The 14,660-nt window shown below is 52.5% G+C and overlaps 1 protein-coding gene across 9 annotated transcripts in view; it reads right to left on the reverse strand.

The window, feature by feature from the left end:
* ZFR2 (zinc finger RNA binding protein 2) overlaps positions 1 to 14,660 on the reverse strand; it is an 82,097-nt gene that overhangs the window by 2,232 nt on the left and 65,205 nt on the right. For 5 of the 9 annotated variants that reach the window (XM_054673880.2, XM_054673877.2, XM_054673875.2 and 2 more), the window contains one exon: positions 9,994 to 10,148. In XM_054673880.2, coding sequence (XP_054529855.1) covers positions 9,994 to 10,148 — 155 coding nt within the window. Of the gene's footprint in view, positions 1 to 9,993; positions 10,149 to 12,460; positions 14,548 to 14,660 lie in introns of those variants that run through there. The other 4 variants (XM_054673876.2, XM_054673879.2, XM_054673878.2 and 1 more) reach the window with 2 other exon arrangements.

The raw sequence follows: 14,660 nt of genomic DNA on the forward strand, positions 1-14,660 counted from the left end.
TTGGCCAGGCTGGTCTCGAACTCCTGACCTCAGGCGATCTGCCCGCCTCGGCCTCCCAAAGTACTGGGATTACAGGCGGGAGCCACCGCACCCAGCCTCCACCTCCTCCCCTTCTTGAGTGCTTTTCTATTTCTTTCCTATCCAAATCTCACAGTTCTTCACATATCACTCCCCTCCCATAGACCCCCCTCTGGTTGTCATAATCTGCCTAACCCACTACTCTCCAAATTCCTAGAGATCACTGAGACCAGTCTTCTCATTTGAGAAGTAGAACAGCTGAGGCCGGGCACGGTGGCTCACACCTGTAATCCCAGCACTTTGGGAGGCCGAGGTGGGTGGTTCACCTGAGGTCAGGAGTTCAAGACCAGCCTGGCCAACATGGCAAAACCCCGTCTCTACTAAAAATACAAAAATTAGCTGGGCGTGGCGGCGGGTGCCTATAATCCCAAGTACTCAGGAGGCTGAGGTAGGAGAATCGCTTGAATCCAGGAGGCTGAGGTTGCAGTGAGCCAAGATCACACCACTATACACCAGTCTGGCAACAGAGTGAGACTCCATCTTTAAAAAAAAAAAGGGTAAAGTGGAACAGCTGAGACCCAGAGAGGCAAGACTACTCGTCCTTGATCACACAGCTGGCTGGGGGCTAAACCTGAGGCCTGTAGACTCCCCTGATTGGATTGCAAACTTCTCTAAGGCATGGCACGATTCTTATTCTTCTCTACAAATACTGTTGGAAATCATAGTAGGCAATAAACATAGTAGGTGATGAGTCATGTGACAGATACTTTACATAATTTATCAGTCAGGGTTGGGATTGGCTGGCTGGGATGGAGAACTTCAAACGCTAGAGGCTTGAAATTGATAGGAAGGCATGGTGACTGAGGCAGGCAATGCTGGGCAGTGTTAAGGACTGGGCTCCTGCCTCTTGTTCAGCCTTTTTCAGCACATGAATTTCCAACTCTTTTTTTTTTTTTTTTTTTTTGAGATGGAGTCTCGCTCTGTCACCTAGGCTGGAGTGCAGTGGTGCGATCTCGGCTCACTGCAACCTCCGCCTCCTGGGTTCAAGCGATTCTCCTGCCTCAGCCTCCCGAGTAGGTGGTATTACAGGTACCTGCCAGCCACCATGCCTGGCTAATTTTTGTATTTTTAGTAGAGATGGGGTTTCACCATGTTGGCCAGGCTGGTCTTGAACTCCTGACCTCAGGTGATCCACCCACCTCGGCCTCCCAAAGTGCTGGGATTACAGGCGTGAGCCACCGTGTCCAGCCTCACAATTGAACTTTCTGAACCTGGAGGACAGGCCGGGGTGGGGAGGCCACTGCAGCCAGACATGGGGACACCTGAGCCGCCGTGGCCTCCATGGAAGCCGTCCCCTGCCTAGCCGTCCTTGGCTGGAATCTGCAGTTAGATCACACTGCCCCAGTTAGCAAGCCTTTAAATTTAGCTTCCTCCCCCCAGCCAGGGGACTCCGGGATTGAGCGGAGGAACGCTGGCTCTTTCGAGGAAAAACACTGCATCACTCATTCTGCGACCAGTCGCTGTCTGCCCGGCCATTCTCGATTCCTTGAGCGAAGGGCCTCTTGGGGCGAGCTGCTTTGGGCGTCTTTGCTGGAAAACCCTTGCCCCGTCTTCCTCGTCCTTAAGACGCAGCCGGACAGGTTGTTTTCCAGCCACACTTGCAGGTTTCATCTGTGGAAACTGGGTCTGTGTCACATCCGGCCTTAAAAGCTTCCCGGCTGGGCGTGGTGGCTCACGCCTGTAATCCCAGCACTTTGGGAGGCCGAGGCTGGTGGATCATCTGAGGTCAGGAGTTCGAGACCAGTCTGACCAACATGGTGAAATCCCGTCTCTACTAAAAAAATACAAAAATTAGGCCGGGTGCGGTGGCTCATGCCTATAATCCCAGCACTTTGGGAGGCTGAGGAGGGTGGATCACGAGGTCAGGAGATCGAGATCATTCTGGCTAACATGGTGAAACCCCGTCTCTACTAAAAATATAAAAATTAGCCGGGTGTGGTGGCGGGTGCCTGTAGTCCCAGCTACTCGGGAGGCTGAGGCAGGAGAATGGCATGCACCCAGGAGGCAGAGCTTGCACTGAGCGGAGATCACGCCACTGCACTCCAGCCTGGGCGACAGAGTGGAGACTCCATCTCAAGAAAAAAAAAAAATTAGCTGGGCGTGGTGGCATGTGCCTATAATCCCAGCTACTCGGGAAGCTGAGGCAGGAGAATCACTTGAACCTGGGAGGTGGAGGTTGCAATGAGCTGAGATCAGGCCACTGCATTCCAGCCTGGGTGATAGAGTGAGACTCTCAAAATAAATAAATAAATAAATAAATAAATACATAAATAAATAAATAAAAGCTTCTCATGGTTCCCACTAAGCTCAGTGTGCCTCCCGGTGCTTTGTCACCTCTGCGGTCCAGTGGCTGTCACCTCTCTGCTCCCAGCTTCTCCCTTGTCTCCCAAAAGCTCAGGCATGGGGCAGCCACAGGACCTTTGCACATGCTCTTCCTATCTCCTAGTACTACATCCTTCCCCCAGCTCTTCTCAAGGCCAACTACTTCTCTGCACTTTCAGCTTCTCCAAGAGACCCTCCCTGGCCACCCCACAGTGGTCACCCTTAGTTACTCTCTATTGTCAAAGCCGGAATCCCCACCTGTTATCCTGTCTCACTCGTCATTGTCAATCTCCCTCCATCCTTGCTTCCCACGACAGAATATATCTTCCTAATGAGGGTAACGACAAGCCCTGTGCCCGGCAACCATTTAGGTCTGGAGCCTGGCACATAAAAGGCCCTTACAGAAGCAGATGAGAGGGTAAAGTCTGAGGAAGGAGGCCAGGCATGAAGGCTCACGCTTGCAATCCCAGCACTTTGGGAGGCTGAGGTGGGAGAATTGCTTGAGCCCTGGCATTGGAGACCAGTCTGGCCAACATAGTGAGACCCTGTTTCTACAAAAAATAAAATAAACTAGCTGGGTGTGGTGGTGTATGCCTGTAGTCCCAGCCACTCAGGAAGCTGAGGCAGGAGGATCACTTGAGCCCGGGAGGTTGAGGCTGCAGTCAGCTATGATTATGCTACTGCACTCCAGCCTGGGCAACAGAGCAAGACCCTGTCTCAAAAAAAGAAAAGAAAAGATCAAGTAAGGAGAACAGGAGATACACATTATTCCGGAATAAACCAGTCATGTCTACTCAAGAGCAGCCCCTAAGTCTCTCCTCCAGGATCCCTCTTCATCCTCTCATGACCTCATGCTCTAACTCAGGGCCCAGCAAACTGTCTCTCTAAAGGGCATGCTGGTCTCTGTCCCAACTACTCAGCTCTGCCATTTCAGGGACACCATAGATAACACAGAAGCCAAAGACCGTGGCTGCATTCCAATAAAACTTTATTTATGGACATGGACATTTGACTTTTATATTACTTTTCTTTTCTTTTGCTTTTTTTTTTTTTTTTTTTTTTTTTTGAGCTGGAGTCTCGCTCTGTTGCCCAGGCTGGAGTGCAGTGGCGTGATCTTGGCTCACTGCACGCTCCACCTCCCAGGTTCACACCATTGTCCTGCCTCAGTCTCCCGTGTAGCTGGGACTGCAGGTGCCTGCCACCACACCCGCCTAATTTTTTGCATTTTTAGTAGAGAAGGGATTTCATCGTGTTAGCCAGGATGGTCTCGATCTCCTGACCTCGTGATCCGCCCACCTCGGCCTCCCAAAGTGCTAGGATTATGGGTGTGAGCCACCAAGCCTGGCCTTTTTTTTTTTTTTTTTTTTGAGACAGAGTCTCACTCTGTTACCCAGGCTGGAATGCATTAATGTGATCTCAGCTCACTGTAACTTCTGCCTCCTGGGTTCAAGCAATTCTCATGTCTCAACCTCCCAAGTAGCTGGGATTACAGGCATGTGCCACCACACCCGGCTAATTTTTGTATTTTAGTAGAGATGGATTTCATGTTGGCCAGGCTGGTCTTGAACTCCTGACCTTAGATGATCTGCCCACTTTGGCCTCCCAAAGTGCTGGGATTACAGATATGAGCCACCATGCCCGGCCTCATATGACTTTTCATATGTCATATAATATTGATTCCATTTTCCTCCAACTATTTACAAATGTAAAAAAACGATTTTAGCTGGAGGAGTTGTGCGGATACAGATGGCAGGTTGGACTTGGCCCTCAGACTGTAGTTTGCTCTCCGCTGCCTTCTCACAGTCTTTATTTTCTTATAAGTAGGTGCTTTTTTTTTTTTTTTTTTTTGAGATGGAATCTCGCTGTTTCGCCCAGGCTGGAGTGCAGAGGCGTGATGTTGGCTCACTGCATCCTCCGCCTCCCGGGTTCAAGCTATTCTCCTGCCTCAGCCTCTTGAATAGCTAGGATTACAGGCACGCACCATCACGCCTGGCTAATTTTTGTATTTTTAGTAGAGATGAGGTTTCACCATGTTGGCCAGGCTGGTCTCGAACTCCTGACCTCAAGTGATCTGCTTGCCTCGGCTTCCCAAAGTGCTGGGATTACACGTGTGAGCCACCAGCTGTATTTTTCAATCTGTTAAATTAAATGTGCTGATACTCATGGCATGTAATAAGCTCTCAAGAAGTGTTTAAAAAAATAAAACCCAAAATATATAAATAAAGCTCCTCAACTCAGCAATGAGCCCCTCAAGGGTAAGTATATTCTTGTTGGTATGAATAGCAGCTGATATTTATAGGGTGTTTTACTGTGTGCTGAAGACAAAGCAATATAATGTCCCACTCCTCAGGGGTTGCTGTTGCTGTTTTCAGGTATTTACCTCCATAGTTCCAAGTAATGTGCTTTACACATCCCTTGATTTATCAGCTGGATGTTGTCCATTGACTTCCTATTCCCGAAGGTCAAGATTTAGCTCTCTTAGGCATTCTGCTCCCCCAACAGTTAAATCACAATTTTTGCTTAAATGAAAATTCAGTGCTTATAGTATATATATTAATATAAATATTATTGACAGTGGAGCAATGTATACTAAGAACATTATTTTCTGGGACCTGCTTTTTTATTTCCCTGGAGTTAGTCATCGCCTTGGTTTTATGTGTCTGTGACTCTTTCCCCCAGCCTCTCCACCAGAACTGACATCTCCACTCAGGACTTTCTCCTACTGCCCAGCTGTGATCCTGGCCCCTCTCTTCTTCGGCACAAGGGGATTCTTGGATATAGCTCCTGTTTCTTGGGTGTGGGTCTCCCTGTTTCTTGGTTTGGTCCCTTGTTTTAGGAATGTGCACCCCCTAGGGTTTCCAGAGAAAGTGTTTTCCTCCTACTCTCCTGGGTAATTAGAGGTTTGGCTGACAGTATTGTGGGTGGATACTTTTCTTTTGCCCAGTGTTTTCCAGCTTCTAGTCTTGGGCAGCTGAATGATCAGAAGTTGTCCTGTTTCCTCATACTTTGCCTGTCCCATGGTTAATTTCTGTCTCTCTCTCTCTCTCTCTCTCTCTGGAAGCTTGTAGAATCTTCTTGTTCCCTACATCCTGCACTTTCACAGTGGTGGGTTTGATGTGGGTCTATTTTCAACCATTGTGCTGAGTACTTGGTGGGCTCTTTCCTGTGTTCTCTTCCTGGCAAACTTTCTTGAATGATATCATTGGTGATTTCTTCCACTTTGGTTTCTCTGGTGTGTTTGTGGAACACGTTATTGTCATAGGGTGGACTTCTTGGATTGATGTTTTCATTTTCTTGCCTACCTTCCCTCCCCATCCCCCCACTTTCTACTTTTTCTTCCAACCCTTCTATTGACATTTTAATTTTGACTATTAATTTTTTTTTTGAGACAGGGTCTCACTCTGTTGCTCAGGCTGGAGTGCAGTGGTGCAATCACAGCCCACTGTAGCCTCGACCTCCTGGGCTCAAGTGATCCTCCTGCCTCAGCCTCCCAAGTAGCTGGGACTACAGGTGCCTGCCACCATGCTGGCTAATTTTTTGATTTTTAGTCTCACTATGTTTCCCAGGCTGGTTTCAAACTCCTGAGCTCAAGCGATCTGCCTGCCTCAGCCTCCTGGAGTGTTGGGATTACAGGCATGCACCACCACACCCAGTGACTGTCAGAGTTTTAATTTCCAAGAGCTCTTTCTGGTTCTTTTACCGTTCCTCTTTAAAGGACAAACTTGGCTGTGTGTGGTGGCTCACGGAGCTCAGGAGTTTGAGACCAGCCTGGGCAACATAGTGAGACCTCAATCTCCAAATAATATGTAAATAAATAAAAGAATTTCTTGGCCCAGTGCAGTGGCTCACACCTGTAATCCCAGCACTTTAGGAGTCCGAGGCTGATGGGTCACCAGAGGTCAGGAGTTCGAGACCAGGCTGGCCAACATGGTGAAACCCCATCTCTACTAAATATACAAAAATTAGCCGGGCGTGGTGGCGCACGCCTATAATCCCAGCCACTTGGGAGGCTAAAGCAGGAGAATCGCTTGAACCTGGGAGGTGAAGTTTGCAGTGAGCCAAGAACACATCACTGTACTCCAGCCTGGGTGACAGAGGGAGACTCCATCTCAAAAAATAAAAAATAAAAATAAATAATAAATAAATAAGTAAATAAATAAAGGCAAACTTATACTTGTTTCCTGGCTGTTATATCCTCTATGATCTCTCCGAGGATAAGATGCATACAGGTTTTGTTTTTTTCTGTTCTGTGTTTGAATCAGGAACATAAGGATTTTTCTAGAACTGTTTTCTTCTGCCCTCTTTGTCTCTCCTTCAGGTTACTTTTCTTTTCTCTTTGTGGGTTTTGGTCTCTCTGTTGACTAACAATTATGATGGAGTGCTACAGAGCTGACGGAAGCCTCCTCATCACGGGGCGGCCTCACTATGGGGTGGTTGGCGGGTGGGGGTGGGGGTCACTGGGCAGGAATCCCGAAACATTGGCAGCATCTGGAAGGCTTTTCTCATAGCCTGGCATCCAGCGTTCTAGAAGCCACAAGAGGTTAGACATCTGGGGTGTGACTTTAATGGCCTGGATTTTTTATTTTTTTTATTTTTTTGAGACAGAGTTTTGCTCTTATTGCCCAGGCTGGAGTGCAATGGCACAGTGTCAGTTCACTGCAATCTCTGCTTCCGAGGTTCAAGTGATTCTCCTGCCTCAGCCTCCCAAGGCTGGGATTACAGGCATGTGCCACCAAGCCTGGCTAATTTTTTTTTTTTGGTAGAGACGGGATTTCACCATGTTGGTCAGGCTGGTCCTGAACTCCTGACCTCAGGTGATGCACCTGCCTCAGCCTCCCAAAGTGCTGGGATTACAGGCGTGAGCCACCGTGCCCGGCCTGTTTTTTTTTAAGGCAGGGTCTCACTCTGTCATGCAGGATGGAGTGCAGTGGTGTTATCATAGCTCACTGCAGCCTCGACCTCCAGGGCTCAAGTGATCCTCCTGCCTCAGCCTCTCAAGTAGCTGGGACTATAGGCATGCATCATCACACCTGGCTAATTTTTTTTTTTTTTTTTAGAGATGGGGTCTTGCTATGTTGCCCAGGCTGGTCTCAAACTCCTGGGCTCAAGTGATCCTCCCGCCTCAGTCTCCCAAAGTGCTGGGATTACAGGCATGAGCCACTGCACTTGGCCTTAATAGCCCATTTGCACAGCCCCTCATCCCTGCCCTCCACGGCACCTGGGTCCCTGTGCCTGAACCTTTCTGTGCAGCAAGCATTTAAAAATGCATTTTCTTACTGAATTCTCCTCACAGCTCTCTGCACAGTTGGGGAGTACCAGTTTGACCCCAATTTTATGGAAGCTTAAGGCGGTAACATGAGCTGTCCCCACCCTCCATAGCTGATAAGTTAAAGGGCCACGCTGTGACTAGAGCCCAGAGTCACCCTCACTGCGTGAAGTGGCGGCTTCTGGCTCATCCTTGGGTGTCCCAAGGAAGGTGGTGAGTGTTTGCTGATTGTCTATGGAATAAATGTCAACATCCTCAATGGGAGGAATAGGGAAACCACATGAATGAAGGCCCAGCACACATCACAGGTGTTCAACACACAGACGGAATTAATGAGCAGCTGAAAGAACAGGAGTTGAGGCCGGGCGTGGTGACTCATGCCTGTAATCCCAGCACTTTGGGAGGCTGAGGCAGGCGGATCACCTGGGGTCAGGAGTTCGAGACCAGTCTGGGCAACCCAGTGAAACCCCATCTCTGCTAAAATACAAAAAAATTAGCTGGGTGTGGTGGCGGGCGCCTGTGGTCCCAGCTACTTGGGAGGCTGAGGCAGGAGAATCACTTGAACCCAGGAGGCAGAGGTTGCAGTGAGCTGAGATCACACCATTGCACTTGAGCCTGGGTGACAGAGCGAGACCTTGTCTCAAAGAAAAATAACACGTGTCAGCCGGGCGCGGTGGCTCATGCCTGTAATCCCAGCACTTTGGGAGGCTGAGGCGGGAGGATCACGAGGTCAAGAGATCGAGACCATCCTGGCTAACATGGGGAAACCCCGTCTCTACTAAAAATACAAAAAATTAGCTGGATGTGGTTGCAGGCGCCTGTAGTCCCAGCTACTCGGGAGGCTGAGGCAGGAGAATGGTGTGAACCCGGGAGGCAGAGCCTGCAGTGAGCCGAGATTGTGCCACTGCACTCCAGCCTGGGCGACAGAGCGAGACTCCGTCTCAAAAAAAAAAAAAAAGGAAAAAAGAAAAATAAAATGTGTCTTGTAGGGTCATGAGAAGAATTAAATTAGATAATAAGCACACAGTAAATAGGTGATGAATCAATGTCGTTATAATACCAAGTGAAGAAAAGCAGGAAGCAAGATGGTAAAAATGACCCACCCATAAACAACAGGGCATTAAAGAATAGAGAGCGGGATGGCCGGGCGTGGTGGCTCAGCCCTGTAGTCCCAGCACTTTGGGAGGCCAAGCACTTTGGGAGGCCGAGGCGGGCGAATCATCTGAGGTCAGGAGTTTGAGACCAGCCTGACCAACGTGGTGAAACCCCATCTCTACTAAAAATGCAAAAACTAGCCGGGCGTGGTGGCAGGTGCCTGTAATCCCAGCTACTCAGGAGGCTGAGGCAGGAGAATCGCCTGAACCCGGGAGGCGGAGGTTGTGGTGAGCCGAGATTGCGCCACTGCACTCCAGCCTGGGCGACAGGAGCAAAACTCCGTCTTCAGAAAAAAAAAAGGAAAAGAAAGCAGAAGGGAAATGGAGTGTTCACAGTAGCTGATAATTTTGTGGTTGTTTTGTGATTGTTTTGTTTTCCTCCTTCCATTTTTCTGGATTGTCCAAGTTTTTCATAATGGGAAAAACCCAATTCATGAGTAAAAACATTTATGTGGAAAAACACATGTAACAAAATTTGCCATCTTAATCATTTTTTATTTTTATTTATTTATGTATTTTTGAGACAGAGTGTCGCTCTGTCATCCACGCTGGAGTGCAGTGGCGCAATCTCGGCTCACTACAACCTTGGTCTCCAGGTTCAAGCGATTCTCCTGCCTCAGCCTCCTGAGTAGCTGGGATTATAGGTGCCCACCGCCACGGCCGGCTGATTTTTGTATTTTTAGTACAGACGGGGTTTCGAACTCCTGACCTCAAGTAATCCGCCCGCCTCGGCCTCTCAAAGTGTTGGGATGACAGGCGTGAGCCACCGCGCCCGGCCGATGCTTCCCAATGCATTTCGTTTGCAAAATTTGGGAGTGACCGTTTTCTACCCAGAGGTGGCTTCTCCACCTTAACCAGGAAAGCGGGTCTTAATCCGATCACCTGAGACACCTTCTCAGTCCCAGAAGCTAAACTAGGGAGGCATCCCGGGACAAGACGGGCAACAATCTTTTCCCAAACGACCCCCGAGCCTGGCCAGGGAGATGCTGCCTGCAAGGCTGACTGTGACTGGGCCGGGGGACTCAGGGCATCTTAGCGGCCGCCTCTCGCTCCTGTCCGTGACCTTGCAGATGCAGGTGACAGCCTGCCCTTCCGTTTTTGTCTTTCCAGTCCCGCCTGCCGGATTGGGTTCCAGCCCTGCCCACACGCCCGGTACATCCCGCCTACACTCACCGATGTCGCCTAGCAACCCGGCTCGCCGCCAGCATCCGCAACCGAGGTCCCCGCGCTCCAGTTCTCTGGCGGGGAGGGAGAGGGGTGTTGCTTCTCCAGCCCCCTGCAGCCTGGTGTCTTCCTGCCACCCGCCGGCCTGCTCCGGGAACCGCGGCCTGGTGGGACGAGGGTTGCGGAGGACGGGTCAGGAGCGACTGCGTTTCAGGCCCGTGGACTCCGTAGCCCAGACGGTCCATCCATCTGCACCGAATCCCTTCGCTAACCAACTGCTTGATTTTGCTGTCGCGCCGCCTAAACTTGGTTTTTTGGAGTTGCTAGGAGGGCCGACTTAACTCTTTGTCAGCCGGGCTGGTTTTCACCCACCTGGTGGTAGGAATCCTGTTTGCCTTCCCCGGGAGCCAGGGATGGGAACGGGAACTGTGGGTGGGAGGCTTCCGAGAGCCGCCTCTCCCGGGGCATAAGGAAGGAAGCGGGGCTGCAGGTACCGCCTGGGGTTCACAGCAGGGGACGAGGTGCCTCCCACCAGGGGCTGCTGTGATCGCCAGGCCTGCCAGGGTGTGCCCCTTCCCCTGTCCCTTCCCTCTGTCCCCACAGCCTTGGCTGGAGTCCCTCACCGGTAACGAGACAGAGACAAATGGTGTTCTCTGTCTTTCTGAGACAGAGTTTTGCTCTTGTTGCCCAGGCTGGAGTGCAATGGCGTGATCTCGGCTCACCACAACTTCTGCCTCCCGGGTTCAAGCGATTCTCCTGCCTCAGCCTTCCAAGTAGCTGGGATTACAGGTGCCCGCCACCACACCCAACTAATTTTTGGTATTTTTAGTAGAGACAGGGTTTCACCACGTGGGCCAGGCTGGTCTCGAACTCCTGACCTCAAGTGATCCGCTCGCCTTGGCCTCCCAAAGTGCTGGGATTACAGGCACATGCCACTGCACCCGGCCGACAAATGGTGTTCTCATAACCACCAGAAAGAGACATGTCCTCTGGTGTCAGAGCGTGGCTCTAAGCACTGAGGTCGACTCAGTTGCTAGCGTCCCCCTGGCCTGCCCGAGATCTGGGAATACAGTGGTGATCCAATTGATGGTGAGAGGCTTCCTGACAGGCAGAGAGTTCACATTCTCAAGGGGAAGACAGATACCAAATCGTTTCAAAGATGCATGGTTTAAAGTCAAGGAATAGGCCAGGCACAGTGGCTCACGCCTATAATCCCAGCACTTTGGGAGGCTGAGGTGGGCGGATCACCTGAGGTCAGGAGTTTGAGACCAGCCTGGCCAACATGGTGAAACCCCGTCTCTACTAAAAATACAAAAAATTAGCTGGGCGTGGTGATGTAGGCCTGTAGTCCCAGCTACTCGGGTGGCTGAGGTGGAAGAATCGCTGGAACTCAGGAGGCGAGGTTGCAGTGAGCCGAGATCGAGCTGCTGCACTCCAGCCTGGGAGACAGAGTGAGACCCTGTCTCAAAAAAAAAAAAAAAAAGGTGGAACTGGAATTGACAAGACATCCTCATGGATTGGCCGGGAGCACAGAGGAATCCAGGAGGCCTCCCTGGTTGTGCTGGCTGTCACCTTGAGCCCTGGGCAAATGGCGGTGCTGCCGCCGCAATGCTGACGGAGAGAGGGGCTGTGTGTGGACGGAGTGTGTAGCAAGGGAGGTGAGGTTCCCAAGAAATTTGGGATAGAGTGGAAAGCAGGAGAGAGGGTGTGAGGCGGAGGAGGACCGTGGCCTAGAGGCCGCCTGCCCTCCGGGGAGGCTTAATCAGCAATTCCTGTTGCTGACAGATAATCCCTGCTAGAAGGGGACCCCTCGGTGGCTCCCCACCCCCCTCCTTTGGCCTGGGCCTGAAACAGCGGTCCCTCCACACCCAGCCCCTGCCACTCCCGTCCCGCCACCCCCACCCTGCATCTGCCTCCTCCCCACTCTGCTCCCCGCCTGCCCCCCCCCAAACACTGCCAGGGAAGCCCTGTGGGCTGGAAACTGTCACGAAACTCTTCCACTGTGACCAGGTCTCAGCATCTGAACACCCTCCGCCCGCCTTCTGAGGGTTTGGGAATGTGGCGGGGGAAGCACTCTGTGGGCAGAGGCATCTCTCCCAAACTCAGCATAGTTGCCTCCTCCTCCAGGAAGCCCTCGGGGAGCCTCCGGAGCATCTCACTGTGTGTCTCTAGGAGGGGGCCAGGGGAACCCTCAAGGACCGAGGCAGAGAGCTGGGTTATGGGAGGCGTTGAGATGAATGATTCTCAGCCGGTGTGTCTGTGTTTCCAGGGGACTCTTGTGAGGGGACAGCCTGAGGATGCCCACACCTTGGGGAGCAGCCACTGAGCAGTGCCAGCCCCTTGGGCCCCTCCCAGTCCACATTTGGGCTGCAGGGTTTCTGGGAGACCCCCACCCGGGACCCTGAGAAGGAGGTGAAGAGCCCAGCATTTGGGGTCACCTGCACCCCGCAGGAAGGACGGCACGGCTCACACAAAAGACAAATGATTTCCTTTATTCCCCCTGCCTCCCAATTTCCAGGTAGCTCTACAAAGACATTCAGACAGAGCCACATGCAGGCTGTCCTTCAAACACAGAGAAACAAAACTGAGCTACTGGCTGGAGATCACATCTGCCCAAAGGTGGACTTTTCTCATTCAATGCCATTGGGCAGCTGGCCAAAGAAAAAAAAACTGACCAAGCAGAAGGTTTGAACAGGTTGGGGTGGGGACTCAGAAGGGGGTGCCCCCACATCCATCAGTGCCAGGAGGCGCCTGCCCACCATGGCCAGCATTCACAAGACGGCGGCCCCTCCCCGGGTCCCCCAGGCACGGGTCCCGGGCCCTGCTACCACAAGGGGGGATTTGGGGACCCCCTGCCTCAGGGCCAGCCAAGGCCTACATCAGGGAGAGAGGGAGGAAGGAAGGATGAAAGCTAAAATCCAGGCCTCAGTGACACATGGCAGAGTGGGTTTTCTCTGTGAAAGGCACTCAGTGGTACAGGGCTCGGGGCGGGGGGTGGGTGGGGGTGCCTCTGGGCTCCGGGTCTGACTGTCCAGCACAGCTGTTCCCGGGGGAGGCCCAGCCAGGATCCTCATCGCCCGTCGGCGTGTCCACCTGGCCCTGTGGCCCTCCCCACAGGGGACGAGCCTGGCTCAGGCCCTGCTGACATCCTGGCTGCGGAGGTGGGTGGGGGGATTGTTTGGAGCAGGCTGGGCTGGGGGCGTGGGCTTGCCGGCTGGGAGCCCCCCTGGGCTTGTCCTGCACATGTGGTGGGGCCCCAGAACAGGGCCTGCCCACGTGATTTCAAATCCATGCCGCAGCCGCATCCAAAAAAGTTTTGTTTGTTTGTTTGTTTCTTTGAGACAGGGTCTCGCTCTGTAACCCAGGCTGGAGTTCAGTAGCGCAATCTCGGCTCGCTGCAGCCTTGAACTCCTGGGCTCAAGGGATCCTATGGCCTCAGCCTCCCGAGTAGCTGGGACTACAGGCTTGGGCCACCACAACTGGCTAATTTTTTGTAGAGATGGGGTGTCACCATATTGCCCAGACTGATCTCAAACCCCTGGGCTCAAGCGATCCACCAAGCTTGGCCTCCCAAAGTGCTGGGATTATAGGTGTGAGCCACCATGCCCAGCCCAGGGGAAGTATGTTAAAACCCCTTCCTGTACCACGAGGTGAGTTTAGAGCCAGCAAGATGCCCCCGAGTTTAGAATCTGCTTGCTGTACTGCTGGCCCCCCGGCTGTGGGGGATGGGGCCCTCGAGGAAGGGGTGCCACTCCCAGGGCTGGATGGTGTCATTTCTCTAACAATTTAAGCACAAATGTTAAAAAACATTTCTTTTAAGTGACAGTCTTCTTCTGTTGCCCAGGCTAGAGTGTCATGGTGCAATCACAGCTCACTGCCCTCCTGGCCTCAAGGCTCCGGACTCAGCCTCCCAAGTAGCTGGGACTACAGGTGCACACCACCACGCCAGGCTAATTGTTGTGTTTTTTACTAGAGACAGGGTTTCACCATGTTGACCAGGCCGGTCTCGAACTCCTGACCTCAGGCGATCTGCCCACCTCGGCCTCTCAAAGTGCTGGGATTACAGGCGTGAATCACCGCGCCTGGCCACCAACCACGCCAAGCTGATTTTTAAAAATATTTTGGAGAGATGGGGGTCTCACTCTGTTGTCTGGGCTGGCCTTGAACTCTCAGGCTCAAGCAACTCAGCCTCCCAAAGTGCTGGGATTAAAGGCATGAGCCACAGTGCCCGGCCTGAAGCGCAGGTGTTTTAAAGGAAACCTACAGAGCATTACTCAAAAGGAAATGACCATTGTCCAACGTCGGGGATGAAGCAGCCATTGGTCGGCGCGCACACGTCCAGGAGTGCAGGGACACGAAGGCCTGCAGGTGGGGGAGGCAGGCGCCTCACACGAGCCCCTCTCCGCCCCACCGGCCCCGCTTCTTCTCCCCTGCGCCCTCCTCTGCCTCGCCAGGTCCCCGCTGCCTCTTCCGGAAGCGGGCCCCCAGCCGGTGTCTGGGCGGCAGGAGATCCATGCCCAGGACCTTGTGGGTCTGCCGGAAGGCCAGCATTCGCAGGGCGTGCTGCGGGGCACACACAGCCTGTCAGGACCCCCGCCCGCCCTGCTCCCCGAGTGCTGGGGACACAGAGGGGCTGGTGTCTGTGGCCACCAGCAGATGGGCCAGGCCTATCCTGT

The sequence above is a fragment of the Pan troglodytes genome, chromosome 20 (assembly GCF_028858775.2).
Source record: "Pan troglodytes isolate AG18354 chromosome 20, NHGRI_mPanTro3-v2.0_pri, whole genome shotgun sequence".
Taxonomy (NCBI): Eukaryota; Metazoa; Chordata; class Mammalia; order Primates; family Hominidae; genus Pan; species Pan troglodytes.